The sequence below is a fragment of the Phodopus roborovskii genome, unplaced genomic scaffold, assembly GCF_943737965.1.
Source record: "Phodopus roborovskii unplaced genomic scaffold, PHOROB, whole genome shotgun sequence".
Lineage (NCBI taxonomy): Eukaryota > Metazoa > Chordata > Mammalia > Rodentia > Cricetidae > Phodopus > Phodopus roborovskii.
In genome coordinates this window covers 9,608,811-9,634,941 of record NW_026126636.1, presented here as the reverse complement: position 1 = coordinate 9,634,941, position 26,131 = coordinate 9,608,811, and the positions used below count along the sequence as shown (strand labels likewise).

At 53.7% G+C, this 26,131-nt stretch overlaps 1 protein-coding gene across 1 annotated transcript; it reads right to left on the bottom strand.

Annotated features, from left to right (window-relative positions):
• Window positions 1-5,706: 5,706 nt before the first annotated feature.
• On the bottom strand, window positions 5,707-18,637 carry Bcam (basal cell adhesion molecule (Lutheran blood group)). The gene is made up of 15 exons (XM_051207594.1): window positions 18,548-18,637; window positions 16,559-16,680; window positions 15,116-15,344; window positions 14,966-15,036; window positions 14,107-14,203; window positions 13,832-14,014; window positions 12,923-13,059; window positions 12,398-12,554; window positions 9,129-9,247; window positions 8,903-9,044; window positions 8,017-8,153; window positions 7,721-7,865; window positions 7,494-7,638; window positions 6,252-6,366; window positions 5,707-6,161 (listed from the first exon to the last, which is right to left on the bottom strand). Exons 1-15 carry the CDS (start codon window positions 18,609-18,611, stop codon window positions 6,156-6,158), a joined length of 1,869 nt encoding a protein of 622 aa, XP_051063551.1. The 5' UTR covers window positions 18,612-18,637; the 3' UTR covers window positions 5,707-6,155.
• Between the last annotated feature and the right edge of the window lie 7,494 nt (window positions 18,638-26,131).

Sequence of the window (26,131 nt, the reverse complement as noted above, 5' to 3'; positions counted from 1 at the left end):
CCGACAGGCCGAGCCCCGCTGGGTGGGGCTGGACCAGTCATTCAGGTCTCTGGCCCCATGAGTCCCTCCCGATGTCCTTGTCCCACTTTTTCTATCTCATCGGCCTCCTCTAAGTGGCTGGTTTTGACTTGGCCCCTTTATCTCTTCCTGGACGCTCCGGTCCTCCCTCCCCCCACCCACCTGCCTCTTCACTTTCCCAGAGCCGCTAAGGGGAGCTGGTGAAGTCCCTGTGGCCGGGTGAGGAAGGAGTACAGGAGGCAAAGGAAAGGGATTCAGCTGCTGCGGGGGTTTCCTGACATCCAGCTCCTACCCGAGGGAAACCTGGGCTGGAACAGGGCCCCTTCTCCAGCCTGCAACATACCTGGATCGCCTCCCCCAAGCGGCCCAAGAAGTGGAGGCTGCCTCTGACCTCCTTGTTAAGGAAACCGTTTGTCTGTTTGCTTATTATTTTGTGTGCTTGCAGGCTGTGCCTGCTTCTGAAGTGGGTGCCGATGGTCAGGCTTGCTGGCAAACGCCTTTACCTGCTAAGACATTCATTCCGCCTACGTTGGTTTGGTTTTTATGAGATAGAGGCCCATGTAGTCCTCCTGGCTGGCTTGCAACTAGCCATCAAGCCGAGGATGGCAAGGCCCGGGTCACACTCCTGGCTATGTGGAGTGTTTGGGATTGAACTATGAGGCCAGCTAGCACTCTCCAATCTGGGCTGCCTCACATCCCTTTAACTAACGATACTATAAAGGCTGTAAACCTTTTCTGTCTACCAGACACTCAACTAAGCCTGCTGCAAATAATGCCCCCATCAAAACTTGGGGAGGTAGGGAAACTGAGTCATGGGGAGGGGAAGTGACTGGGTCCCAAAGTCAGAGTTACAAAACAGGCAGGTCCAGAATGGACACTATTCAAAAACTCCCTGTGTCTTCATTCATCGCTCACAAGAGTCTCAGGAAGAGGTGGTGGCGCCTTTAATCCCAGAGCTCCGGAGGCAGAGGCAGGCGGATCTCTGAGAACCAGGCCAGCATGGTCTACAGAGTGAGTTCCAATCAGCCAGGGCTGCACAGAGAGACTATGTCTAAAAAAAAAAAAAAAAAAAAAAAGGAGCAAAACAAGAGCCCCAATAAGGGGACACTACTATAATGGTCCCCGTGGGTGGAAGGTAAACTGAGGCATGGGACCTTTCCAAGAAGTAGCAGAATGAGGCATGAACCTGGACAGATGCCATCTCTGGCTTGGAACAGGTGTGACTAGAGGTCAGTTGTATGAAGAATTTACTCCCCCATCCCCATTAGACAGAGTCTCACTTTGTAGCCCTGGCTGTCCTGAAACTTGCTTTGTAGACCAGGCTGACCTCGAACTCACAGAGATCTGCTTGCTGCTGCCTCCAAGTGCTGGGATTAAAGGCATGTGACACCACCAGCAGCTTCAGACTGGCTTTGAACCCACAGAGATCTGCCGGCCTCTGCCTTTGGGTGCTGGGATTAAAAGTCTGGGCAACCATGCACAGAGCCTTGATAATTTTTTCCCCACTTTTGAGATTTATTTAATTTTATGTATAAGAGTGCCTTGCCTGCATGTATGTGTGTGCACCACATGTGTTCCTGGTGCCTGTGGAGGCCAGAAGAGAGCATCAGATCCTCTGAACCTGGAGTTCTCTTGACCATCAATCGAGTCTGTGTGTGTGTGTGTGTGTGTGTGTGTGTGTATGTGCATTTATATTTTTAAGTAATTTTTGTTTAGGAAGGGTTTTTGTGCCATAGCATGTGAACAGGTTGCAGGAGTCAGTTGTCTCTGATCCCCAGGGATTGAACACAGGCCGTCGGGCTTGGCAGTAAGTTCCTTTACCTGCTGAGCTGTCCGGACCATACCTCATACCTCCCCTTCTCTTACTCCTTCTCTCCTTCTCATGGTAGAGAGGGCATGCTTGGAGGTTCAGAGGACAGATTTAAGGAGTTGATTGTCTCCTATCATGATTCCAAAAACCAAGCTAAGATGGTCATGGCATAGCTTTTACCTTGCTGACCATCGCTGGCTGTTTTATCCCAACCCAGCTAAAGATGAATTCAGGAGGTCTATGGTGTGAGCATCAGCTTCACTATTGACTTTGCAAACTCCCTCCTCCTGCCCTCTTTCCCCCATGAGTCAAAGAGTCCGTGTTTTGGATGGTCTTTTTTTACCCCCTCTGCACCTGCTCTTCTGGTCTGCCAGCAAGTGGGCTTGGCTCTCTCTCCTGGCTGCTCTTTGTAGGTAGGGCGGGCTCAGGAAGCCAGTGGAGTGCAGGCTGGAGTGTGGAGCTCCCAGATTACATGCCTATGAGGCATACTTAAAACTTAAGATCAGCTTGGTTTGTTGACAAAGGCCTGGGTGGGTCTCATGCCTATGAAGTCAGCTTCCAGGGTCAAGGAGTCCCGGAGGTAGTGCTTCACTCAAGAGCTGGTAAGCCTGCTGGGCACAAAGCCAAAGGCTTCCTGTTCCAAGTAACTTACCTGCCCAGCAACCCTGCTTTTGTGCACAGAGGAAGCAGCAGCCATCTACCTTTGGTCAAGCAAGCATTTGAGGCTCCACAGCAACAACACCCCCCCCCACACCCCCATCAGTGGTATTGTCTCAGGGAAGGAAGTAGATTTGAGCTGCTGGATCCAACTGTGCCTGAAGATAGTTTGCCTTTGAGCTCACAGCTGTACATCTAACTTTTAAAGTTTATTGGGGTGGGGGTGCTTTTTAGACGGGGGTCTTAATCAGTAGCCTTGGCTAGCCTGGAGCTCCAAGAACTCCACTTACAGACATGTCCAGACTAACCTTGGATTTGCAGGGAACCACCTGCTTAGCCTCTCAAATGCTTGATTCCCAGCATGCACCACTGTGTTTCCTTGTTTGTTTTTTTCCTGAGACTGGGTCTCACTGCATCACAGCCCTGTCTGGTTCAAATCTTGAGGTGGTTGTCCTGCCTTCACTCTGTGTCCTACTGAGAATACAGGCGTGAACCATCGTTGCCTATCTGGACTGTTTTTTTTTTTTTGTTTGTTTGTTTAACTTATTTTATGTGCATTGGTGTGAAGGTGTCAGATTCCCCTGGAACTGGAGTTACAGACAGTTGTGAGCTGCCACATGGGTGCTGGGAATTGAACCCAGGTCCTCTGGAAGAGCAGCCAGTGCTCTTAACCACTGAGCCATCTCTCCAGCCGCCTATCTGGACCTACAAGAAAATCCCACTCCCCCCTGTATTTGTTTATTCAGTATTGTGTGTGATTGAGCCGAGGTGCTTGTATAAAAGGCAGCTTGTATGAGGTAGTTCTTGTTCTACTAAGAGGGATTTGGGGACCAAACTCAGGTCATCAAGCTTGGGGGACAAGCATCCCTACCTGCTTGCTGGGCAGCTCCCAACCTTCCTTTGCTTGTTTATCCCAGCATTCCGCAGTGTGAGGCAGGAGGATGGACTTTGAGGCCAGATTGGGCTACTTGAAACCTTGTCACAAACAAACAAGCCAGCAAATGCGCAAAATTGCCATCTCCAACTCTGCCCTAATGAGGACAAGAGAGCTCTACCAACAGGGACAGACATGGGAGGGACAGGAACAAATCCTGGGGTCTGTTGACAGGAGGTGTCCTTCCCTAACCCAGTTTCGCTTCCCATGGTTTCAGTTATCCATGGTCAGCCTCCATTCAAAAATGTTCATGGAACATTCCAGATATAAATAAATCATAAGTTTAAAATAACTTATTTTAAACAACATTGTTTTTAACAATGCCGTACATTATGTGTCATACTTATTCTATTTGTGTGCGTGCATGTGTGTGATAGTGTACCTGTGTGCGTGCATGTGTGTGATAGTGTACCTGTGTGCGTGCATGTGTGTGATAGTGTACCTGTGTGCGTGCATGTGTGTGATACTGTACCTGTGTGCGTGCATGTGTGTGATAGTGTACCTGTGTGCGTGCATGTGTGTGATAGTGTACCTGTGTGCGTGCATGTGTGTGATAGTGTGCCTGTGTGAGTGTGGAAGCCAGAGGACCCCGGGTGCGCCTCAGCCACTATCAAACTTTAAAAATATATTTTATTTGTAATTACTTATGTGTCTGTGTGTGGGTATGGGCACATGAGTGCAGATGACTTCAGAGGCCACAAGGGGGTGCCAGATCCCTTGGAGCTGAAGTTACCGCAGGTTGTAAGCTGCCTCGTGTGGGTACTGGTACTAGAACTCCAAACCTCTGCAAGAGCAGTAAACACCCTTAACTATTGCATTGAGCCACTTCTCTAGTTCCAACTTTTTTAAAAAACGGTTTCTCACTGGTCTGGAATCTTGCCAAACAGGCTGGACTAACTGGCCAGCAAACCAGCCTGTCTCTACTTCCAAAGTGTTCTGTGTGGGGATCTAGTGTTCTGTGTGGGGATCTAGGGTCTGAATTCATATTGCCATGCTTGCAAAATAAACTTTATTGACTGAGCTGTCTCCCCAGCCCCCCCCCCCCCGCTTTTACCAATGATTGTTCACCTTTCTTTCTATTATTTCTTTCCTTAACTTCGTGAGACAGGCTCTTACACTGTAGCCCAGGCTGGGCTTGAACTAATGGCAATCTTCCTGCCTCAGCTTCCTGTGATGTGAGCCACCACACTTGGCTTTTTTAGTAGCTACTAATTTCTTACTGACCTTTGTAAAGAGAGACTTACCGTAAGTGCATATGTGTAAGTGCAGCGTATATAATGCTTGGTGGTATCTATGTTTCTGGAATTCACTGGAATCTTGAGACAAATCCCTTGTCCCAAAATTAAAAAATTGAAAGGCTGGGTGTTGGTGGTGCATGCCTTTAATCCCAGCACTCTGGAGGCTGAGGCAGGCGGATCTCTGAGTTCGAGGCCAGCCTGGTCCACAGAGTGAGTTCTAGGACAGCAGGGATACACAGAGAAGCCCTGTCTCAAAAAAAGAAAAAACCAAACAACCAAAAAGCCCAAGTGTGGTGGCACAGCCCACTTGTGGAGGCAAGAGGATCTGGATTTTAGGGCCATCTTAGCTACACAGTGTGAGTTCAAAGCCAGCCTGGGCTGCATGACCCCATTCGAGTCACCAGACTCGGTAGCAAGTACCCTTACTCGCTAGGATATCTTACCGGCTCTTGCTTTGCAGTCCCAGTCAGCCTGGAACTCACTATGTAGCCCAGGTTGGCCTGGAACTCACAGCGCCATAGCCTCAGCATCCAGACCGCTCAGGTGACTGGCACGTGCCACCATGCCAGGCCTCTGCCCTTCTCCCCAATCCATCTCTTTGGACCACAGCAAGCCTGTCAGCTTCCCTACTCTGCCCAGGTCCTTTTTGCATTCCTTTTGTGAACCCTACTTCCCCAGGGAGCCCCCAGCTCCTCCAGGAAGGCAGGAGTGTTTTTTCTAGTCTTAGCTTCAGCTCCCTAGGGAACCTGGGAATTTTTCCTTAAGGGGGCAGGACCTCGCCCCTACGCAGGCACTGGGCACGGTCCACAGAGTCCAGGCTCGTTCTTGGACCCCTGTGTTACTCTTTCAGTACCAGCCAGCTATGCCTCATGCCAGCCATCTCTCACCCTCTCTTAGCTCCTGCCTGTTGCCTTTCTCCTTGACATCAGGCTTTTCCTGAGGGTGTGTGAGGAGGCAGGCAGCCAGCAGTAGGAGGAGGGGGAAATGGCTCACACCCTCCCTTTCTCTTTACCCCACCCCTCCCAGAAGAGCACCTGACCATAAGAAGGTATCCATGTGACAGGCAGCATTTATTTCTGAATCCAGTGTCCACAAACGATGGGCTGGGGGAGATGGGCAGGGAGGGGGTGGGCTGGGGATTCCAGTGTCCGACTACACAGCAGGCTACCAGGTGGGGGGCAGTGCCCAGCAAGGGAGGCAGGCGGTAAAAATAACCCGGCCTGCCGACCCTCAGCGCTGTGTCCCAGGCCCGGCCCTGGGCTTGGGTCCAGGAGCTATTCTGGGGCCTGGGAGAGTTACATTCCCTGGAGGAAGGCCCCCTCCCAGCCCCCCTCCCTGAGGCCGCTGGCCACTATGGGTCCCTATCCAGCAGCAGGCAGAGGAAGGAAGGGAGGGCCAAGGCTGGAGGAGGAAGGAGGCGGAGGCGTGTGCACAGAGCCGGTCCTCCGATGATGCTCCAAGTTCCAGATCCAGAGACGGCCTCTGGGAGGTCTTCATCTCAGCACTGGTAACAGAACCGGCAGCTCAGGCTGAGCTCTCGAGGCTGACTCTGTACTCAGCTGGTTCCCCAGTGGACACCCAGAGCATCACTCACCTCATCTCCAAAACCCCCACTGGCACCTCTGCCTCCGGAGGGCCCACCCATGAGGAGGCCTGTCTGCTCTGGACGGTCGGAGCCAGAGTGGCTCATTTCTGGCTCCCTGGCTGGCCTGGGGGAGGGCAGTGGCATGGCAGAATGTTAGAGATGGAACTGGGGTGGGCATAGGGGTGGTGATGGCCCTGGGTTCTATGGTAAGAGGTAAGGGCAGGGTTGCTGAGGTTGGAGATGAGTTAGAAGCCGGGCTAGCCTTAAAGAGAGGTCCCTGATGCTTATGGGCAGAGTTGAGGATGCTATGGGAGGTTGGAGATGAGGTAGGATGGGGATAGATATGGTTGGTTACTGGTGTGAATCGTGGGAAGGCTGCATTCAGGAAGTTGGGTTTGAGGCTAGACGCAGACATGGGTTGTTGGGATGTGGCTATCTGTGATGGAGGAGACTTTAAGGAACAGGTCAGGGTGTGGCTAGTAATGAGGTAGAAACAGACTGGAGATGAAGCTGGGCTTCATGGACCAGGGATCTAATCCCAGCACTTGGGAGGTTAAAGCAAGAAGATCAAGGCCAACCTAGACAACTCAATGTAACCTTGTCTCAGAATAGTCAAAAAGAGACTAGGGATTCATGTAAAGCCCCTGCCTAGAATCCCCCAGTGAGGGGCTCAGTGGTTAGAGCCCCTGCCTAGAATCCCCCAGTGTGCTGTCTAGTTCTGTCAATTTAACATAGGTTATAGTTGAGAGGAGGGACCCTCAACTGAGAAAATACCTCCATAAGATCAAGTCTCTAGGGCATTTTCTTTTGTTTTTTCAAGACAGGGTGTCTCTGTGTAGGCCTGGGTGCCCCAGGCTGACCTCAAACTCAGAGATCTGCCTGCGTCTGCCTCCCGAGTGCTGGGATTAAAGACAGTGCACCACTACCCTGCTAGGGGCATAGCTCAGGGACAAAGGCTTTGTTTAGCTGATGTGAAGTCTGGTTTCCAGCTCCAATACTTCAGACAAAAAAGGATAGAGCTACAGTTAGACAGAGACTTCTCACGGGGTTGACGTGATGAAGTTAGGTCTGGGGGGAGGAGATTTAAGGTGGCTTCGGTGGGATTCTGGGTGGTAGGCAAAGCCATCCTTGGGTGGGAAGATGGGTGATGATAGGTGGGGGGCGGAGCTGATGGCTTTGGGACTCCTTTAGCAATAGAGCTGGAGGGTTTGGCTGAGGCTGTCGAAGGACCCGAAGGCTGCCCACACTTACGGAGCCCCCTTCTCTGCTCGCCGGCAGCAGGCGGGGCGCCCCTTGCGTCTCATGCAATAGAAGGCAGCGACCACAAGCAGCAGGAGACCCACGCTGACGGCTACGGCCATGACAGCCACTCCAGCCTGGGCGGTCTGGGGGGCCACTGTGTGGAGAAGACAGCAAGGAGACACTCAGTTCACTAGATCAGGGAGGCCTGCGTGTCCACCCACCTCTTCGTTACCCACCAGAGCCGAAGTGGAAGACATGGTCGATCTTGCCATGGATGTTGGAGGCCTCACAGGACACGCCCTCTCGGCTCAGGGCGCTGGTAACTTTCACCATCAGCGAGCTGCTCCTCCAGCCTTTGCCCTCAAAGGGCGGCTCTGCTGGCTGTGGAGGCTTGGATCAGGCCAGGCCAGGGATCAAGGGCTGGGGGTGTAGGCTGAGGTAGAGTATAGGGGATACGAAGCTTGGATCGATGAGGGTCAGGGTCCCCTGTGGAACTTGGGATAGGCTCAGAGTGGCAAGGTATGTCGCTTACAGTATCACCTCGCTGACTCCAGGTGAGTTTGGGTTCCGGGTAGCCTCGGGCAGAGCAGGTCAGCATGACTTCATCTCCTTCCGTCCAGCTATTCCCCGATATAGGCTTTATCTCGTTTGGTTTTATCTCTGGTGGCCCTGTGGGTGGTGGGGGGCCACAGCCGAGTGAGTAGGAAGCAGACTTCCAGGGAAAGGAGAGACACAGGATTGCCAAGGGGGGGCGCTAGGGAGATGGATCCGTGGACAAGGCTTGCTGTGCAAGCTTAAGGAGCATCCACAGCAGTGCACATCTGGGGTGCACACTGCAGCACGCAGGTGGGGACATGCAGAGACTGGAGGACACCCCGAGTCCCCTGAACTCCGGTTCAGGGATGTCCAGGTTTTCAAAGAGGTGGAGGAGGCGGAGAAGAAGGCTCAGCAGGTAAAAGTGCAGGTTGCCAAGCCTGACAACCCGAGTTCCATCCTTGGAACTGACAGGACAGAACGAGAGAGAACTGGCACCTGCCGATTGCTCTCTGGTCACTGCAAACCGGAATAAATAAGCACGAGACACAGCTGTGCACACCTTGAATCCCAGCACCCGGGAGGCAGAGGCAGGCAGATCTTTTGTGAGTTTGAGGCCAGCCTGGTCTACAGAGTGAGTTCCAGAACAGCCAGGGGTTACCCCGAGAAAACATGTCTCAGAACACGACCCCCTCCACCCCACCCCAAGCAAAAAATAGAAGAAGACACTTAGGGTCAACTTCTGGCCTCAGGTGCGCACGCATGCGCGCGCGCGCGCACACACACACACACACACACACACACACACACCAAACATGCACACACGTACAAAAGAAAACTAAAGACAGACACTGTCCCCACATAAGGCGCCCAACAATCCAAACCTTGGACCATCAGCTGGAAACTCCGTGTCCGGCTCAGGAGGGGGACTATGGGTGTTGAGGCTTCACAAGTGTAGGTGCCAGCTGAGTCAAAGGTAACAGAGTCAAGAGAGAGCTTGGGGCCATTTGTGAGGGTCACAGAATCCTAGGGAAGGGACAGGAAGGAAGAGCGTGGTGCGTGAGAGGCTGAGGTGGAGCACCCAGGCCCCACAGCTCCGTCCCCTGTCACCTTAGTCCAGCGCACAGCAGGAGCAGGCAGGCCTGTGGCTGAGCAGTTAACCACTGTGCCACTGCTGTTCAGGGGTACGGAGAACTCCTCGGGCACGGTCAGCAACAAGGGGTCCAGGTCTGCAGTGGAGAAAACGCGCTCACATTCCCCAGCCCAGTGCCCAGTCAGGGGCAGACAACACCACACCGTGTTGCTCTTTCTAATCCTCCCCAATACCGTGACATCCTCATTTTCCATCCAGGCCCTTCAGCCAACACCTAGGAGAGCTGCTCTAAAGACCTGCTATTTGAGGCTTCACAGTGCTGAGGATGCCACATGCCAGGCTCCACTACTGAGCCACGCCCCAGCCCCTCACTGGGGGATTCTAGGCAGGGGCTCCACTACTGAGCCACGCCCCCAGCCCCTCACTGGGGGATTCTAGGCAGGGGCTCCACTACTGAGCCATGCCCCAGCCCCTCACTGGGGGATTCTAGGCAGGGGCTCTGCTTCAGCTCTATGCCACCATTGAGCTTAAGCTCAATTTTTCTCTCTCTCCTCAGTACCACCCTCACGCCATCTCCATAAACCTTGATGGGCTTGCACCAGCAAGATGGCTCAGTGACTAGACACTTGCCACTGAGCCAGACAACCTGGTATTACTCCTCTAGACCCACATGGTAGAGGGTCATGACTCCCTCCTGCAAGCCATCGTCTGACCTTCACACCCACACATGCATGCATGGCACAAATAAATAAAATGAAAGGATAATTCAAAACGATCAGACAACTTGATGGGCGCACGGCTGGGCGTAAACTCCAGAGGCAGAGTGCTTGTCTAGCATGGTTCCAAATGCCAGCACCTCAGAACACAAACTTCTGTCTGGGTTTGGTGGTTTGTGGCCGTAAACCCAGCCCTTGGCAAGCTGAGGCCAGAAGACCCGACTTTTCTGTCTCTGCCCCAGAAGGGTTTCGCCCACTGCTCTTCATCTGTCACATCCCCCCCCCCCCATCCTTACCATCTCTCCACTACTCATTCCCTCTCCCTCTCGTTCTGGTTCTCCAAAACCATGTTCCTCTGTGTAGCCCTGGCTCTCCTGGAACTCAGAGTTCTGTCCGCCTCTGCTTCCCGAGTGCTGGGATTAAATCGTGCGCCACCAACGCCTGGCTTATCCATCCCTCACTTTTTAAAAGTTGTATTCCTATCATTTATTGTGTGCATGCAAGTGCCTACACGCGTGCCATGGCACGTGGATGGAGGTCAGAGGACAACCTGCTGCAGCTGATTCTCCCCCTCCTTCCCATGAGACCCAAGAATCACAGCTGGACCACTGGGCTTGGCGGCAAGCTCCTTGGCTGGCTGAGCCATGGTGGCAGCCCCAACCCTCACTTTTGTCTTCCCGGTTCATCTTCCACGGAGCATCCCAAAGGATGTTTTCAGAGGACGCACTGGTCCATCTTCCTCATAAAAATGCTGCTATGACTCCCAGCACCCTAGGCACCATGGCCAAATTACCACAGTCTACAAGAGCCTGCCTAGCTAGTCTTTGAACACTTCTGCATTTGCTTAGCCTCAGAGACCCTGGTTTTAGATTTAGCTTTCTCAAGAAAACCAAGTTCGTCTCTAGGGCCTTCACACTGGCTCACCCTGCCCGCAGCAGAGGCTTCCGGCTCTCTGACTGCATTTCTTATCCCCTTCTCTCTCTCTGAGGCCTCCCAGCCCCCGCTGCTGTGAACACCCGGATCTCGGGGATCTCCCTTCCAACACCAACAACTGAATCCCCCAGCTGCTGCAAGGGCTGGCAGCTGTCAACCTTCAGCTGTCAGCCCTCGGGAATGCCCTCAACTGCAAGGAACCCCTTGCCCAAGGTCATACCCCTGCCCTGCATGACAGGCACAGGTCCTTCATGCTAACTGGAGATGACTATGGAGTGCCACCCCCCCCCCAAGACCTTGTGTAAATCACAGCCAACTCCCACTTCTGCCCATTCCCGCTGCTTCTGAACACACAGGTCACAGGAGACTTTCCATAAACAATCCCTGCAGAGCTGGTGCTGCGGGCACTTCCAGGAACTCAGACTGTGACAGTCCACCTCCACCTTATCGATGGTGGTCACTAATGTGACTAGAAGGGGTTGGCTCAACACTTACCGTGCGTCTCTGCTACTGCAGTGGGGCTACATAATGAGGTCAGGGCCAGGCTAGCTTCGTGAGATGCTGCCTCAGTTAAAACCAACCACCAGGTTGTGGAGACAGCTCAACAGGTATAGTACTTGCTGTGTAAACATAGGAACCAGAGTTGTAGAACCCCTGCCTAGAATCCCCCAGTGAGGGGCTAGGGGTGTGGCTCAGTGGTAGAGCCCCTGCCTAGAATCCCCCAGTGAGGGGCTGGGGGTGTGGGCTCAGAGGTAGAGCCCCTGCCTAGAATCCCCCAGTGAGGGGCTGGGGGTGTGGCTCAGAGGTAGAGCCCCTGCCTAGAATCCCCCAGTGAGGGGCTGGGGGTGTGGCTCAGTGGTAGAGCCCCTGCCTAGAATCCCCCAGTGAGGTACACCCTGAAGCCCCAGATTCCACATAAAGGGCTGGGTGTAGTTGCTTATTCTTAGCAATAAGGAGGCAAAGGCAGAAAGATCTCTGGGGCATGCTGGCTGGCCAGCCAATCTAGCTTAATCAAAGAGCTCCAGGCCAATGAGGAGATCTTCTCAAAAAATAAAGTGTCAATCCAGAGAAATTGACCTCTAGCCTCCGACACACACAAGCCCAGAAGGTGTGCACATGAGCTCACACACACACACTACAGAACACTTTCTTCCTAGAGGAGTGAACACAGAAGGTGCTTAGAAATGCCGGGTCAGCCCGGTGGCAGCGGTGGCGCACACCTTTAATCCCAGCGCTTGTGAGGGAGACGTAGAGGGATCTCTGTGAGTTTGAGGCCAGCCTGGCTTACAAAGCTGCACAGAGAAACTCCGTATTGAAAAATCAAAAAAGAAACGAAACAAAACCCAGGGGCTAGCCAGGTTAGAACCAGCGGGTGTAACAATCTGGAGGCATGAGCAAGGAAGAGAGGAGCCTGGGACCTCAGCCTCCCTCCACAGGGCACAGGGGACTGGATCTGGATCTTCCTCTGTAAAGCTGGGGGGAGCCACAGCAGGTTCTAAACAGGGGGGCAGAGCCAAGTGTGTGCTCTGGAATTAGCACTCTGGAGAAGCTGTGAGGCCGCTTGGAGGAGCCAGGGTGAGCACCCTGGGCTGATGAAGCCTGCCCCAGCCTGCCCTCCCTCCCCACAAAGCTCTCACAGGCCACATGCAGCTCCAGCTTCTTGACAAGCTGTACATCCTCGCCGGCATCATAGTCCTCTACTCTGCAGCCGTAGATTCCGCTCTGATTCCGGTACACGCCCTCCAGGGTGAAGCTCCCATTGAGGCTGACATTTAGCTGTTCCTCCTGGGGGCCCTGAGTAAGTGGATGGACCCAAGAATTAGACGCTGTTCTGGGAGCAACTGAGGTGGCTCCCAGGGGTCACCAAGCTGGCGTCATACTTAGCTAGAGCCAGTTCAAGCCAAAGGTCAAGGGTCATACCAGGTGGGTATATCCTCCAAACTACCTTAAGTCAGGGTCAGACATCCTTCAGATTAAGAGTTCTTGTGAAGCTAAGCATCCCCAGGGTCAAATTAGCAGTTGCGGCTGTGGTATGGGCCAGAGGCAGAGCCCCTGCCTAAAATCCCCCAGTGAGGTAGGCCCTGGGTCCATCTCCCACACCATGAAACATAAGAGGTTGGCGAGGTTACTGTGACACGGAATCAGGTGGGGTCCAAAGTTACCTGAATGCGGAAAAAGGAATACTCTGGGCTGGGGCTGCCATCACCCTGGCAGAGCAGCTGGACGGCGTCACCCTCCCGTACCCAGCCTTCTGTGGTGGATGGACTCCCCAACCAGAACTCTACATTCTCTGTTGGGTCTGTGGGAAGATAGGAAGTAAGGTCATCTTTCAAGGGGGAAGGTCGGTTCTACTTATTTTTTCCAAGACAGGGTTTCTCTGTGTAGCTTTGGAGCCTGTCCTGGAACTCACTCTGTAGACCAGGCTGGCCTTGAACTCACAGACATCCACCTGCCTCTGCCTCCTGAGTGCTGGGATCAAAGGCGTGCGCTACTACCACCTGGCTTGTTAGCTCTACTTTTAAAGGAAGAGATACAGTTCTAAAACTTAGAAGTCTTATTTAGATTTATGTTGTGTGTGTGTGATGTATATGTCTTATTCCGTCTGTTTGATTTTGACACAGGCCCCTTCTCTGTAGCTCAGCTAGGTTTTGCCTTCTCCATCTTCCTGTCTCAGCCTCCCCAGTGCTGAGATGACAGGGCACACATGTCACCTCACCGGATAGGTCCAGACTCACTCTCAGAACACACCAAAGGTCAGAGGTCTAGGTAAATTGACAGGATGGTTCAAGGGTCAGAGGTCAGTGTATAGTTTGAGATTTAAGACCAGGTGTTGTATGGGGACCCAAATCAGCGGGAAGGAATGGAGCATTCCATGGGGTCCAGGGCCCTATGCTGAAGTCAGAATCGGTACGATTGTTTGGGGGTACTATTTGAGGTCAGAGGCCAAAGGTCAGCAGGCCACCACAGCTACATTTCAGCATGAGGTAAGAAGGTAGGATGAGGCCACAGACTGGAGCTGGGCCTTGCTGGGACAGGATCTTAGGTCGGGGCCAGAGGTCGTGGGGACTCACAGTGCAGAGTGATGTGGAAGGTGGGGCTGTCCAGGCGGCCGTGTTCGTTCGAGGGTAACTTGTAGTGAGAGGCACAGTGGAATCTGGCATCTCGATCCTCCTTGTAGAGCCTCAGGTAGAGGGAGCTGGTCAGGGAATACAGGCCCGAGGCCTCCCGGACGGTGCGGCTGGTCATGTAGCCCTCTGTGAGAGCAGAAGGCAGCAGGTTGGGGTGACTAACCTCCAAAGCCAGCCATCACCCCAACCCCTTCCTCCCCGGGCTACTGCGGGCTCACTTGTGTTCATCTCCACCGGCACATCCAGGCGCTGGCCGTTCCGGTACCACGTGATCTGGGGCACCGGGTTTCCATTGCGGCTGCTGCAGGTGGCGATCTGGGAAAGAGACAGGCGTGGCCTGGGCTTGGTGCCAGGACTCTGAAGCCTGGTTCTCTTTCCCAGATCTCCCCTTCAGACGTGTCCACTGGGCTCTTTCTCCTCGGGAGAGGACACTGAACTCACTGGCTCCCCTTCCTTCCACTAGAAAGCCCGGGTCTGTGAGACGGCTCAGCCACTAAGCGTGCTCATGGAGGAATGGGAGAGCCGAGCCAGATCCTAGGAGCCGCGTAGAGGTATGGGAGGGAAGGGTTCTTAAAAACTGACCTCTGACTTACGCTGTGGCATGCCCCACCCCAATAATTAATTATAAACCCGGATCAGGCGTGTTGACACACAAATGTGACCCCATCTCTCAAGAGGCTGAGATAGGAACGTCAGTTCGACACTAGCCTGAGCCTCATGCCACCCTACTTCACACAACCCCAAGCCCAAGCTAGGAGTGTAATGCTAGCAGTCGAATCAAGCAGGAGGATCGGGAGTTCAGAGCCACACAGCAGGTCTGAGGTCCTGCTTGGTTACGAGACCAGTGTTGCAAACGAAACAAAACCAAGGGAAAAACAGATGGGTACGATGGCACACGCCTGGGACCTCAGTACTTGGGAGGTACAAGCGCGACAGAGAAAGTTCCAGGGTAGCCTGTGCTACATAATAAGGTCACCCTTCAAACATAAACAAAAACAGAGCAAGGAAAATACCCAACGACAGGGAGCACCTGCCTGGCGTACTTAAAGCCCTGAGTCTCCATCCAGCCCACGTTACCTCCTGGGCAAACTCGTCCATCACAGACAGCGTCCCTTTGTTGGGCATCACCTCCGTAGCCTCGGGGATCGCTGTTGGGGAGATGTTCATGTCAGGAGGTCCTTCTCGGATTACCCCGTGGCTCCTCCGTATAGTTTTGGGGACGCTTACCAAAGACGCGGACACTTGAGGTGGCCTCGGAGGTGCCCTCGGACCCGGCCTTCACTACGCACACGTAGTCCCGCTCATCGCCCACCTGGGCGTTGTCTATCACCAGGCGACCGCGGGAGTCCAGCTGGTACGGGGGACTGCGGCCCCGAGAGTTGTGAACTGTGCGCAGGAGCTCTGAGCCCTGCGGCTCCACGGAAGCCAGGTGATGTCGGGACCCGGAAGCATCAACCTGTGGGTGTGTACAGGGGACAGGGTTAGCTTGGGTTGTGAGCCCCCTTTACTACTGTCTTCCTCCAAGACTTTTATCCTCTGGGCCTAGGGAAAGAACCTAGTGGCTCCCACACGCTAAGCATCACTCTACCACTGAGCCACACCCCCAGCCCCTCACTGGGGGATTCTAGGCAGGGGCTCTACCACTGAGCCACACCCCAGCCCCTCACTGGGGGATTCTAGACAGGGGCTCTACCACTGAGCCACACCCCCAACCCCTCACTGGGGATTCTAGGCCAGCATTCTACCAGCTACACTCTCATCCTTTTTATTTTTTGTTTTTGGAGACGCGGTTTCTCTCTGTGTAGCCCTGGTTCTCCCGGAATTCTGTAGACCAGGAGGGCCTCTCAGGAATTCACCTGCTTCTGCATCCCGAGTGCTGGGATTCAAAATGTGTACCACCTTGACTAGCCATCTTTTTTAAAAAAGAAAGTATTTATCATTTATACACGTGTATATGCATGTATATGTGTGTGTGTGTGTGTGTGTGTGTGTGTGTGCGCGCGCATGAGTGCGCATATCCATGGCAGCCGGAAGAAGGCATCGGATCCTCTGGAGCTAGAATTATTGGCTGCTGGGAGCCTGTGAGTGCTGAGAACTGAACTCAGGTCCTCAGGAAAAGAACCAAGTGCTAAAGAATGCTCGGGTTTTGATGACTCCATGTGGGGTAAGCATTCACTCCAGCCCCTCAACCTTCTCTTTAATTTGGATATAGCGATGAGGTCTAACTTCATAGTGCAGACAGACCTGACCTTTCTTCGGTCCTGACCTGCGGGGCTCACAGGCCCCGGCCACCTGTCACCTGCCATTTTTCTCATCTCTCTGCTGCCAATCTTCCTCTGCTAAGTCCCGGCCTATTCCCCATCTTCCCCGTGTCCCTCCTCCGCCCTCCTCTTGTGTCTCGCTGTCTCTTGCTCTTGTCTCTGGTTTCCTCTCCTGAGCCCAGCTCTGAAGGAGAACCATTTCCTCGGGCTAGGCTTTGCACCAGGCAGAGTCCCGTGCCTTCCTAGCTTTCGGCTTGTTCACCTGTGCAGTGGAAACGGGGCTCTTGACGGCTCCCTGAGGGGGTCTTCCAGCTCTTCGTAGGCAGAGCTAAGTGGGACTGATGTGGCCAGGCCACTGGGTCCTTACCTCCCTCCTCCCGGAATTATCCCGATCCCCAAGAGCACTCACAAGGAGCCACTCCAGCACATAATGGTCAGGATGCTCGCGAGGCTTGCAGTCCAGGGTGATGAGCTCTCCTTGCAACGCCTCCACCAGAGGGGGCACCGACACATGCACCTCAGCCTGGGCACCTGCAGGATGGAGTGGAGGCGTCAGGTGTCCACCCAATGCTACCAACAGGGGGAGCCCTCCAGACTGCAGACTGGAAAGATTTTGCTCACAGCTCTCCTCCTTTAGACAGAGGTCCAGATCCTTGCCTCCATCCTCAGACAGGAGTCTAGGCTCCAACCTCCTCCCTCGGATGCAGCTCCTCTCTCCCTCCTTGGGTTCCCAGAGTCTGGGCCCCATCAGTGTTTCTCCATAACGTTTGAGTTATGTGAAGCAGGGGCTGGCTTTGAACTCAGAGATCTACAACAGCCGTCTCTGCTTCCTGAATGCTGGGATTAAAGTCCTGTGCCACTGGCCCAGCCTCTGAGACTTCCAAGGGTTAAGGCCAAGCCTACCCCAGCACTCTAAGCGAAAGCCCTGTTTTTCTCACCTGCCCAGCATAGCAAACATCCCCTCAAGCCAGGGCCTTGGCGGACTCTCCCCTTGGCCGCCAGCACCCAGGACAGAACGTGGCCTGGGGCTGAAGAAGTCTTTTGCTATCTTTGCTCTCAGTCCCATCCAATTTTTCCGGTTGCTCCTGGGGCCCTTCTGCTCTCTGATGTGTGGGGGGCTGGGGTATGGGCTGCAGCTGGGCTAGGAGCTGAATGGGTGTGTGGGAGTGGCAAGGGGGGGGGACAGGGCTGGGCAGGTTTCAGGAATGTGGGAGGGCCAGGCTGGCTGAGACCTGCCCGGCTTGGCGCCAGAGCCCCCTACCTGCTCCCGGCCATGTCCCCCCTCCCATCTCTGTACAAGAGATGCTTGAAAAGGGTAGTGAGTCACCTGGGCAGGGACTGAACCTGGGTCCTGAGGGAGAAAGGGCTCCAGTAGCCTGGGGCAGCGGAGCCTGGATGCCGGAAACATGGACCTCTGGGTCCTAGGGATCTGGAAGTTTGGGTCTTGGACTCCTGGCAGGGTCTGGTGGGTAGTAGCATAGTTCTCAATGGGAATCTACCCTCTGGGATAGCATTTTGGCAGTATTCCTTTCCCACCACCCCCCCAACTATATTCCACACTTGTGCCAGAAGCCTGGGTTCTCAGGCACCCACCTCTGGCCCCAGCCCGTCCCAGGGGAGCTGATGTGGAGCCAGGCTGGTACCCAGGGCTTAATGTGAGCTGCAAACACCCAAGGCAAGCAGATAGCTATCCTCTGTCCTCCCTGATCCCTCTCCGCCCTGTCCCCAGCGTCCCCCAGCCCCTGTTCCTTCCCCCTGTCACCACACGCAGGTGTGTGGATTTATCAGAGGCCCCAGGAGAGGGGCCCTTTCAGTCGGAAACACTGTTCCACGTTCTCTCCAGGCTCACACTCCCTTTCTGAGAGAGGGTGGGTCCTCTAGAAGCAGCCTGAACTCTGAATTGAGGGGAAACCCCACGTTATAGGAAGTGCTGTAGCCGGAGAGGACCCAGTTTACCCGAGGAAGCTCAAACTTAATCACTTAGAGGACAGCTCTGGGATGTTGATCTTCAGTATGCTACTAGAAACTACTTCCACTAAGCAGGAGACGGGACGGGCGGGGATGGGGGGGCGGCTGGGCTGGACTCGAGTCTGAGGGACTAAGAGCCCAGATGCCAGGTACCCAAGGTTATTAGGGGTCGCAGGGCTTAGATTGCACACTTCCCAGAGAGCCAGGAAGGGACAGCGTTTTCAGGTCGCTGCTCCAGCGTCGGGGTGTCCTCATCTCTCGAGTCGGGTACATCCCAAGGCCTCCCCGCCTTCCTCTCGGGTGGGGAATCCCTAGATTGTTCTCCCTAGGGAGATGGGAGCTTGTTCCCACGTCTTCCCGGGGACCCCAGGAGCCAGCCCCACAAATCCCAGCGCCAAGTCTCAGCTCTGCTCTCAGTTCCAAGCCATACCTGAGTGGCCGGCCAGGAGGAGGGCGAGCCACAGCAGCCCTGCGCGGGCATCTGGGGGCTCCATGTTCCCTGCGGCGGCGGTGGCGGTGGCGGCGGTGACTGAGCCCGGGTGAGGCTCTCGGCCGCCGTGAGGCTGGCAGCGGAGGCCACGCCCAGGGCCACGCCCACACCACCCCCCATCCCCAGGCTGGGCGCAAGGCCAAGACCTCCCACTGCCCAGAGAGGACCTCCCACCCGCGCGCGCGGGGACCCGCCGGCTCTGCCGGCACCGCCGCGCGCGCCGCTCTTATCCAACCCACGCCCGCGGCTGTCCTCCGTGGCCCGGGGGCCTGACCGGCCAGTCTAGCCAGTGCCCAGAGCTGGGATCTGAGGGACACCGCAGGGACCCTCACTCCCTTCCTTCCTGGCCCCCTTCAGGGCCTCGAGGCTCATTTCAATGGTGGCAAGGGTCCCCCGCCCACCCCCACCCCTCACTCCCATCCCCCACCAGCTGCAGGTAGATCTTTTTGCTAGTTTGCTTTGTTTTCGTTTCGGAGACAGGTGTAGCTGGAGACAGGCTGGCCTGGAACTCGTGGCAATCCTCCTGCCTCCGTTTCCCAAGTGCTGGGATTACAAGGGTGCCCACCATCTCTGGTTTGTGAACTGTTGCTGTTTACCAGCGGTTCCTGGTACAATTAGTTGCCTGTGTGGCCTCTGTCTGTAGTATGTCCTGCATGACTGGCTCTTCCCAGGGTGCTCTAGGATGCCCTCCCTTTAGAGCCACCACGCTGGGAAGCGTCTTTCCTCTGACTGAGCAGTGGCCTGGAACTGGTCGGGTCAATCCTGTCTGTAATGGGTTTTCAATTCCCAGGTCCTCTTGGGCCTCTTTGGTGATGGGATCTGCTGTGTTCTCCTTGACTCCCTCACATCCCCCCATCCAGGGAATCCAAGGAATGTCACCCCCCCTTCCTCCTCCCTTCTCTCCCCGCCATTCCCTGCCCACCTTGGGGGGAGGGGAGGAGACGTGGGCTGGCTAGGGGCAGGTGAGTGGAGGAGGGAAGGTGATCAGGCCACTGGGGCCACTGGGTGGAAGAGAGGGTCACAGGTCAAAGTAAGGGATCACAGATCACTACTCCAGGGTCCTCACAAGCCAAATCAGCCTGGAACAAAATCCCAAGAATGCTGGGTGGGGGCTGGGGAAGGAGGGTTCTGCCACTGTCCAGTGGGTAGAGGCTAGTCTGGGTAGGGATGGGGTGAGGGGGTGCCACTGGTCATGCTGGGAGACAGCCCTCCTCCCCCTTTCTCTGGCCAGTCTGAAGGAGGTTGCAGTGATCTTCCGGGCCTCTGGAGCCAAGGTTTTACCCATCAGCCTCAGAAGAAAGGCTTATATGGCCTGACTCTCAAAGCTGTTTTAGCATTCCTGTCACACCGGACAGTAATTGTGAAACCAGGAGAATGACCTTTGCATGGGGCTGCACTTTATCTTCTCTTCAGGAAGTCCTCTCCTGTCACATGCCTCCTGCAAATCTCTGGACCCCTGTAAGCCCCCCAATCCCTGGGATGCCTGTATCCATCCTCCTCCTCCACCTGACTCCCATCCCGGCTCCACAGCAGGCAAAACAGTGCACACTCAAGGGCCCAGAGGCTTCCAGGGAAATGCCCCCCCAGCTAACTGGGCATAGTGGCCCACTCTGATAACCCCATAAAGAAGTGGGAGCAGGGTGATTAGGGGTTCAAGACCAGCCATGCCTCACAGGAACAGAAACAGGAAACGGTTGGTACAAAGCGTGTTTAGCTTTCATGAAGCCTGGGCCTCCACCCCCAGCACCTCATTAACCTGGCATCCTGACACACACCAGCTATCCCTGCACTGAGAGGCAAAGGCAGGAGGATCAGGAGTTAGTCATCCTTGGCTACATCGAGTTTTAGGACAGCCGGGTGCAGTGGCAAACGCCTTTGATCCTAGTGCTCTGGAGACAGAGGAAGGAGGATCTCTGGGTTCCAGGCCAGCCTGGTCCGGTGTCCATATCCAGTTCCAGGACCTGTCTCAAAATAGAAAGACCTGCCTCAAAAATAAATAAATAAATAAATAAATAAATAAAAATAAATAAATAAATAAATAAAACCAAGAGTCTGAGGAGCCTATGCTACATAAGGTCTTGTCTCGAAAACAAAAAATGAAGCAAAAAATAAAAACCAAAGGTGCTGGAAAGTTGGCTCAGCGGTAAAGAGTGCTTGCAGAGGACCCAAGTTTGGATCCTGGTACCCATGTCCAATCAGGTTGCTCATAACAGCCTGTAACTCCATTTCCGGGGAGATTTGATGCCTTCTCTGATTTCTACGAGCACCAGGCAAATGTGCATGTGGTGCATACAGGCACATGTATGCAAAGACGTGTACGTGTGAAATAAAATAAACCCCTAAAGATAAATACATACTAAAAACCACATAAAAATAAATCTTTAAAAACAGCTCAAGTCAGAGTCGCCACCACAGGGTGCCATCCATACTCCCAGACGTCCTTCTCATAAGTGCCCCCTGGGAGGTCTTCCTCACTGGGACCTCAGTCGCGGCTCTCCTGTTCTGGCCCTGCCCTGTGTATCAGATTACTGGGTCTGGACCCGGATGGGGAGCTGGCATCAGCCACCCTCTTTTGTACCTCTGAGAAGTCAGCAGGCCACCGTGCTAGAAGGATCAGAGCACGAGGCAAGGGCACAGGACAGAAGAAAGGCATTAGCCCTGGCCTTGTAGAAACTAGTATAATGTCACCTCCCATTGTCCCCTACAATTAGGACCTACTCAACAGCCAGAAGAATCCAGAGGAGATGTGAGTCAGCCCAGGCCGCCGTTCTGTTAGAATCCGCCCACGGCTCCATCTTGACGAAAGTAAAAGCCAGTGTTCTCTCTGTGGTTTGTGAGGTCCTAGATCTGACCTTTTCCCTTCCCTGACCCCATCTGCCATTCTCTCTCCCTCTCAAGCAGTATTTTGGTCACACTGATCTCTCTGCTGATGTGCAATCCCATCAACCCCAGGACCTTTGCACTTCCTGCCCCCCTCCCCGCCCAGGGCACCCTTTCACGGAGTGGCTTCCTCCTGGCTGGCTTCTAGTCTCTCGGGTGACTCGCCTCATTAGAGAGCTCCAGATACCAGTTACCAGCTGCCTCATGTTTCCCTTCCTATCACCTTAATCATGGTGGGGTAAATTCTGTTTGCCTTGCATTGTCTGGCACAGGAGCCATGCCCCAAGGGGACAGGAACTCACTGAATCTCTAGTGCCTAGGACAGGGGCCTGACTCGAGACAAGAAAGTGCCTGTGTGCAGAATGAAGTCATATTCCGACTCTGTCCTGTTGTCCCGTGTGTATAAATCGACAGTCACGTGTCACTTAACAATGGACATCCGTTCAGATAAAGGCGTTGCTAGGCAATTGTGCCCTCGTGTGAGCATCATGAAGTAGCTCGCTCCACCTCCACAAGTGAAGCCACATAGAGGACCTCATCGGGTTATAGAATCTTAGGGGCCACTGTGGCACAGGAGATCGCTCTATCTCACTGTCCCTTAAATAAAAAGCAGAGAAACTGCTAATTAGCTACGCCATCTCTCCACAGACGACTTTATAATGGTTATGAATTAATGTGCTTGTCTGTCTGCATATGCATGCAGCTGCCTGCAGAGGCCACAAGAGGGCGCTGGGGCTGAGACTACTGTGGGACACTCCATGCAGACGCTTGGAACTGAACTCTGGTCCTCTGGAAGAGCAACACATGTCTCTACCACTAAGCCATTGCTTTGTCACTGTTTCGCTGCTGTGAAGAGACACTGTGACCAAGGCGGCTCTTACAGACAGAAGCATCTACTCGGGGGCTGGCTTATAGTGTCTGAGGTTTAGTCCATGGTGGCTGCAATGGTGCTGGACAGTAGCCGAGAGCCACATCTGGAACCTCAGGCTGGGAGAAAAAGATACTGGACCTGTTGTGCAGCCCTTGACCCCTCAGAGCCCGCCTCCAGGGACACACCTCCTCCTCAAGGCCACGCCTCCTAACCCTTCTCAAACAGTTCTGTCCCCGGGTGACCACAGCCCTCTCTCCAGCCCCAAGCTTTATTTATGTCTCCTGAGAGCTGGATCACAGGTAGGCGCAAACACTGCTTACCAGAATGCATTTCTGTTTTGTTTGAGACATGGTCTTAGTCTTATGTAGCCAAGGCTGGGTTAGAACTTGCTGAGTAGCCAAGGACGACCATACAATTCTAATTTTCCCTCCATCTCTTCGCAAGTGAAGTGAAGGGTTACAGATCTGTATCACTGTGCCTAGGTCTGGCTGTATTTTAATTCTCTCTCTCTCTTTGAGACAAGGTTTCTCTATGTAACAGTCCTAGCTGTCCTGGAGCTCACTCTGTAGACCAGGATGGCCTCAAACTCACTGAGATCTGTCTGCCTCTGCCTCTGCTTGGATTAAAGGTGTTTGCTACCACCACCCAGTTTAAATAAACTTTTTTTTTTTTTTAAGATTTATTTACTATGCACACACTGCTCTGCCTGCATATCAGAAGAGGGCACCAGATCTCATTACAGATGGTTTGAGTCACCATGTGGTTGCTGGGAATTGAACTCAGAACCTCTGGAAGAGCAGTCAATGCTTTTAACCTCTGAGCCATTTCTCCAGCATCCTTAATTTACCTTTTAGTCATCATCACCATTATTTTGAGATGGTCTTACTGTGGAGCTTTGGCTGGCCAGGAACATACTCTGTAGATCAGGCTGGGTTGAAATCACAGAGATCTGTCTGCCTCTGAGTGCTGGGACTAAAAGTGTGGGCTACCGCATCTGGCTATTATTATTATTATTACTACTACTATTACTACTATTCTGTGTGTGTAGTGTGGTGTGCGTGTGTGTGCCTGTGTGTTCAATAACACCATACAGTGAAGGCAGAGGCTGGAGGAACACCAAACATTCAAAGCCAGCCTGATCTAAATAGTTCTGGACTGAGAAAGGGAACTACATGGTAAGACTGTCTCAAGCAACAACAGATAAAGCAATAAGAAACACGCAGGAGGCACTGGAGAGATGGCTCAGTGGTTAAAAGCATTGACTGCTCCTTCAAGGACCAGGGTTCAATGCCTAGCACCCATATGACAGCTGCCTGTAACTTCTGGTCCAGGGGATCTGATCCCCTCATGCAGACGTACTTACAGGCAAAGCACCAATATACATAAATAACAGATTAAATAAAAAAAAAAAAAAACCACTCGGGAGGCAGAGGCAGGTGGATCTCTGTGAGTTTGAGGCCAGCGTGGTCTAAAGAGAGTTCCAGGACAGGCTCCAAAGCTACACAGAGAAACCCTGTCTGAAAAAATAAATAAAATAAATAAAAATAAAACAAAAGCAAAACAAACAGGAAGGAGGCTCCGTTAGTAAATTGCTTGCTACGCAAGCGTAAGGACCTGACTTTGAATTCCCCGCATCCACTCATGTAAAAACCAGGGCTGGTAGTTTGCGTCTGTGATCCTAGCACTATAGGTCAGTGTTGCGTGACGCTATTTCTGGGGAAATATGTAAAAATGTCTAACCATCCCTGACAGAGAACCAATGACAGAAAAGTGAACAAATGAGTGTATCGGGATCACTTAACAGGAGCAGGGATGACTCAAAGACAGCCGTGTCTCCAAAAGCCCACCTTGGCATGGGTGCTGGCTTCGCAAAGCTGGGACCCTGGAGCGGGAGCCGGCAGGCAGCTCAGCGGGTCGGGAGTCCCCTCTGCCAGGCACTCCCTGCTGACTGGGTAACCTTGGGGACTGAGGGGGTCTTGTGTAGTCGGTCAGGTTCACGGACTTCCTTCCTGAGTCTTAACAAACCGGGAGCTTTAACTGCTGCACAACAGGCAGAGCCCAGGTGGATGGCTGGCGCTTGCTGGGCAGAGAGCCTGAAGTATGACTGTATTAGTTAGCGTTTCTGTTGCTGTGAAGAGACACCATGACCATGGCAACTCCTACACAGAAAACATGTAATTGAGGTGGCGGTTTATAGGCGCCAGTTACCTGCCATCTGCCCCATTCCTGCCGTCTCTGGAAGGTCCACACCCTCTGTGGAAACTGACAGAGACAGGTGTTGGCTCTACTGTCTCCAGGAGCCAAAGTGATCTCAGCTCGAAAAACCATGCCAGGCTTTTGAATTAGGAGTGAATGCTGCAGAGGAAGCCAGCTCTGGCGAGGGTTTCCAGCCATGGCAGCTGGAGGATATCCTATTTTCTAGCGACGGAGGAAACAATTTCTCATCCTACAAGACCATCATTATCATATCTTGACATTACCTGCATGAAGAAGTGGGTTCAGCAGTAGAGTGTTTCCCTAGAATCCCCCAGTGAGGGGCTGGGGGCGTGGCTCAGTGGTAGAGCCCCTGCCTAGAATCCCCCAGTGAGGGGCTGGGGGCGTGGCTCAGTGGTAGAGCCCCTGCCTAGAATCCCCCAGTGAGGGGCTGGGGTGTGGCTCAGTGGTAGAGCCCCTCTACCAGGCAGCTGGTGAAGGTAGCATGGCCCAGTCACTGGGGAACCTGAGGTGTCCTCATCAAACCGGTTCTGTGGAGAGGTTTCCATTGGTGACCGTTGTTGCTGGCTAGTGGCCACTAGTCTCACAGTTCTCCAGGCTGCTCCTGGGATTTCGCGACTGACCCAAAAAAAAAAAAAAAAAAAAAAAAAAAACAAAAAAAAAAAAAAAAAAAAAACCTCCTCTCAATAAATCCCCTTGTCTTCCCGTGGTGGCTTTTGTTATTCAATATTATTAGTTACTTATCTGTGAGTCAAGCTTTCTGGCACCTGTCCCCTGGGACACTGATTCTCTACAATCTCAATTTCGACATCCCTCTTCCTGGAAGCCTCCCCTGATTACCTTGGTCAGGCAAGTCTGCTCCCTCTGGTTTAAGTGTTCTGGTAACCCCTTTGCCCACCTTAGGCCAGCCGGGGTCTGCCTCCCCTAGTGGGCTGTGTGCGCACAGTGCGCGTGGCCCAGTGGAGAATGGGTTAGAGAGGGGCTGTGGAATGATGGACACACGGCAGGGGCTCAGCCTTGGCTGCTTGAACCTAAGGCCAGTGGGCGGAGTCCCTCCACAGTCGGTGACAGTGCTGGTTGACACCAGTGGGCACATTAGTTTGGGAGAAGGGGCGAGAGGGAAGGAGGGGAGGGGGGCAGCTGGCTGTGGCGCTGCTCATCTGTGATCCCCGAACCGGGGAGGGAGAGGCAGGGGGATTACTGCATGGTCGAGTCCAGTTTGGGCTATATAGGGATGCAACAGGCTGTGGCAGCCCAGGTCCCAAACAAACATGGGATTCTTGGATTTGGGTATCTGGTCCCATGAGGTGGTCACAGGATGGGGGACAGGGCTGGATATGCGATTAGCTTGGGACTCGATGCAGAACCACATTCTGACAGGGGAGCCTGGGACTCCTCTGGGTGGGATGATCTGAGAGTAGAAGGGCCCAGGTTCCTGAGTTAATGGGGGAAGGCGGTGGTCAGGACTGGAGATTACCCTACCCCAGGGACAAAGCTCTCCTACTCAGCCCATGGCATTGCTGGCTTCCGTCACACACAGGAGGATTAAAGGGCCAGGA

Excerpts from the sequence above, each read along its gene's own strand:
- Bcam (XM_051207594.1), bottom strand. The coding sequence starts at position 18,611 with ATGGAGCCCCCAGATGCCCGCGCAGGGCTGCTGTGGCTCGCCCTCCTC. Across the intron at positions 16,681-18,547 it reads CCTCCTGGCCGGCCACTCAG|GTGCCCAGGCTGAGGTGCAT; the intron begins GTATGGCTTGGA and ends TCCATCCTGCAG. Across the intron at positions 14,015-14,106 it reads GCCGGTGGAGATGAACACAA|AGGGCTACATGACCAGCCGC; the intron begins GTGAGCCCGCAG and ends CTGCTCTCACAG.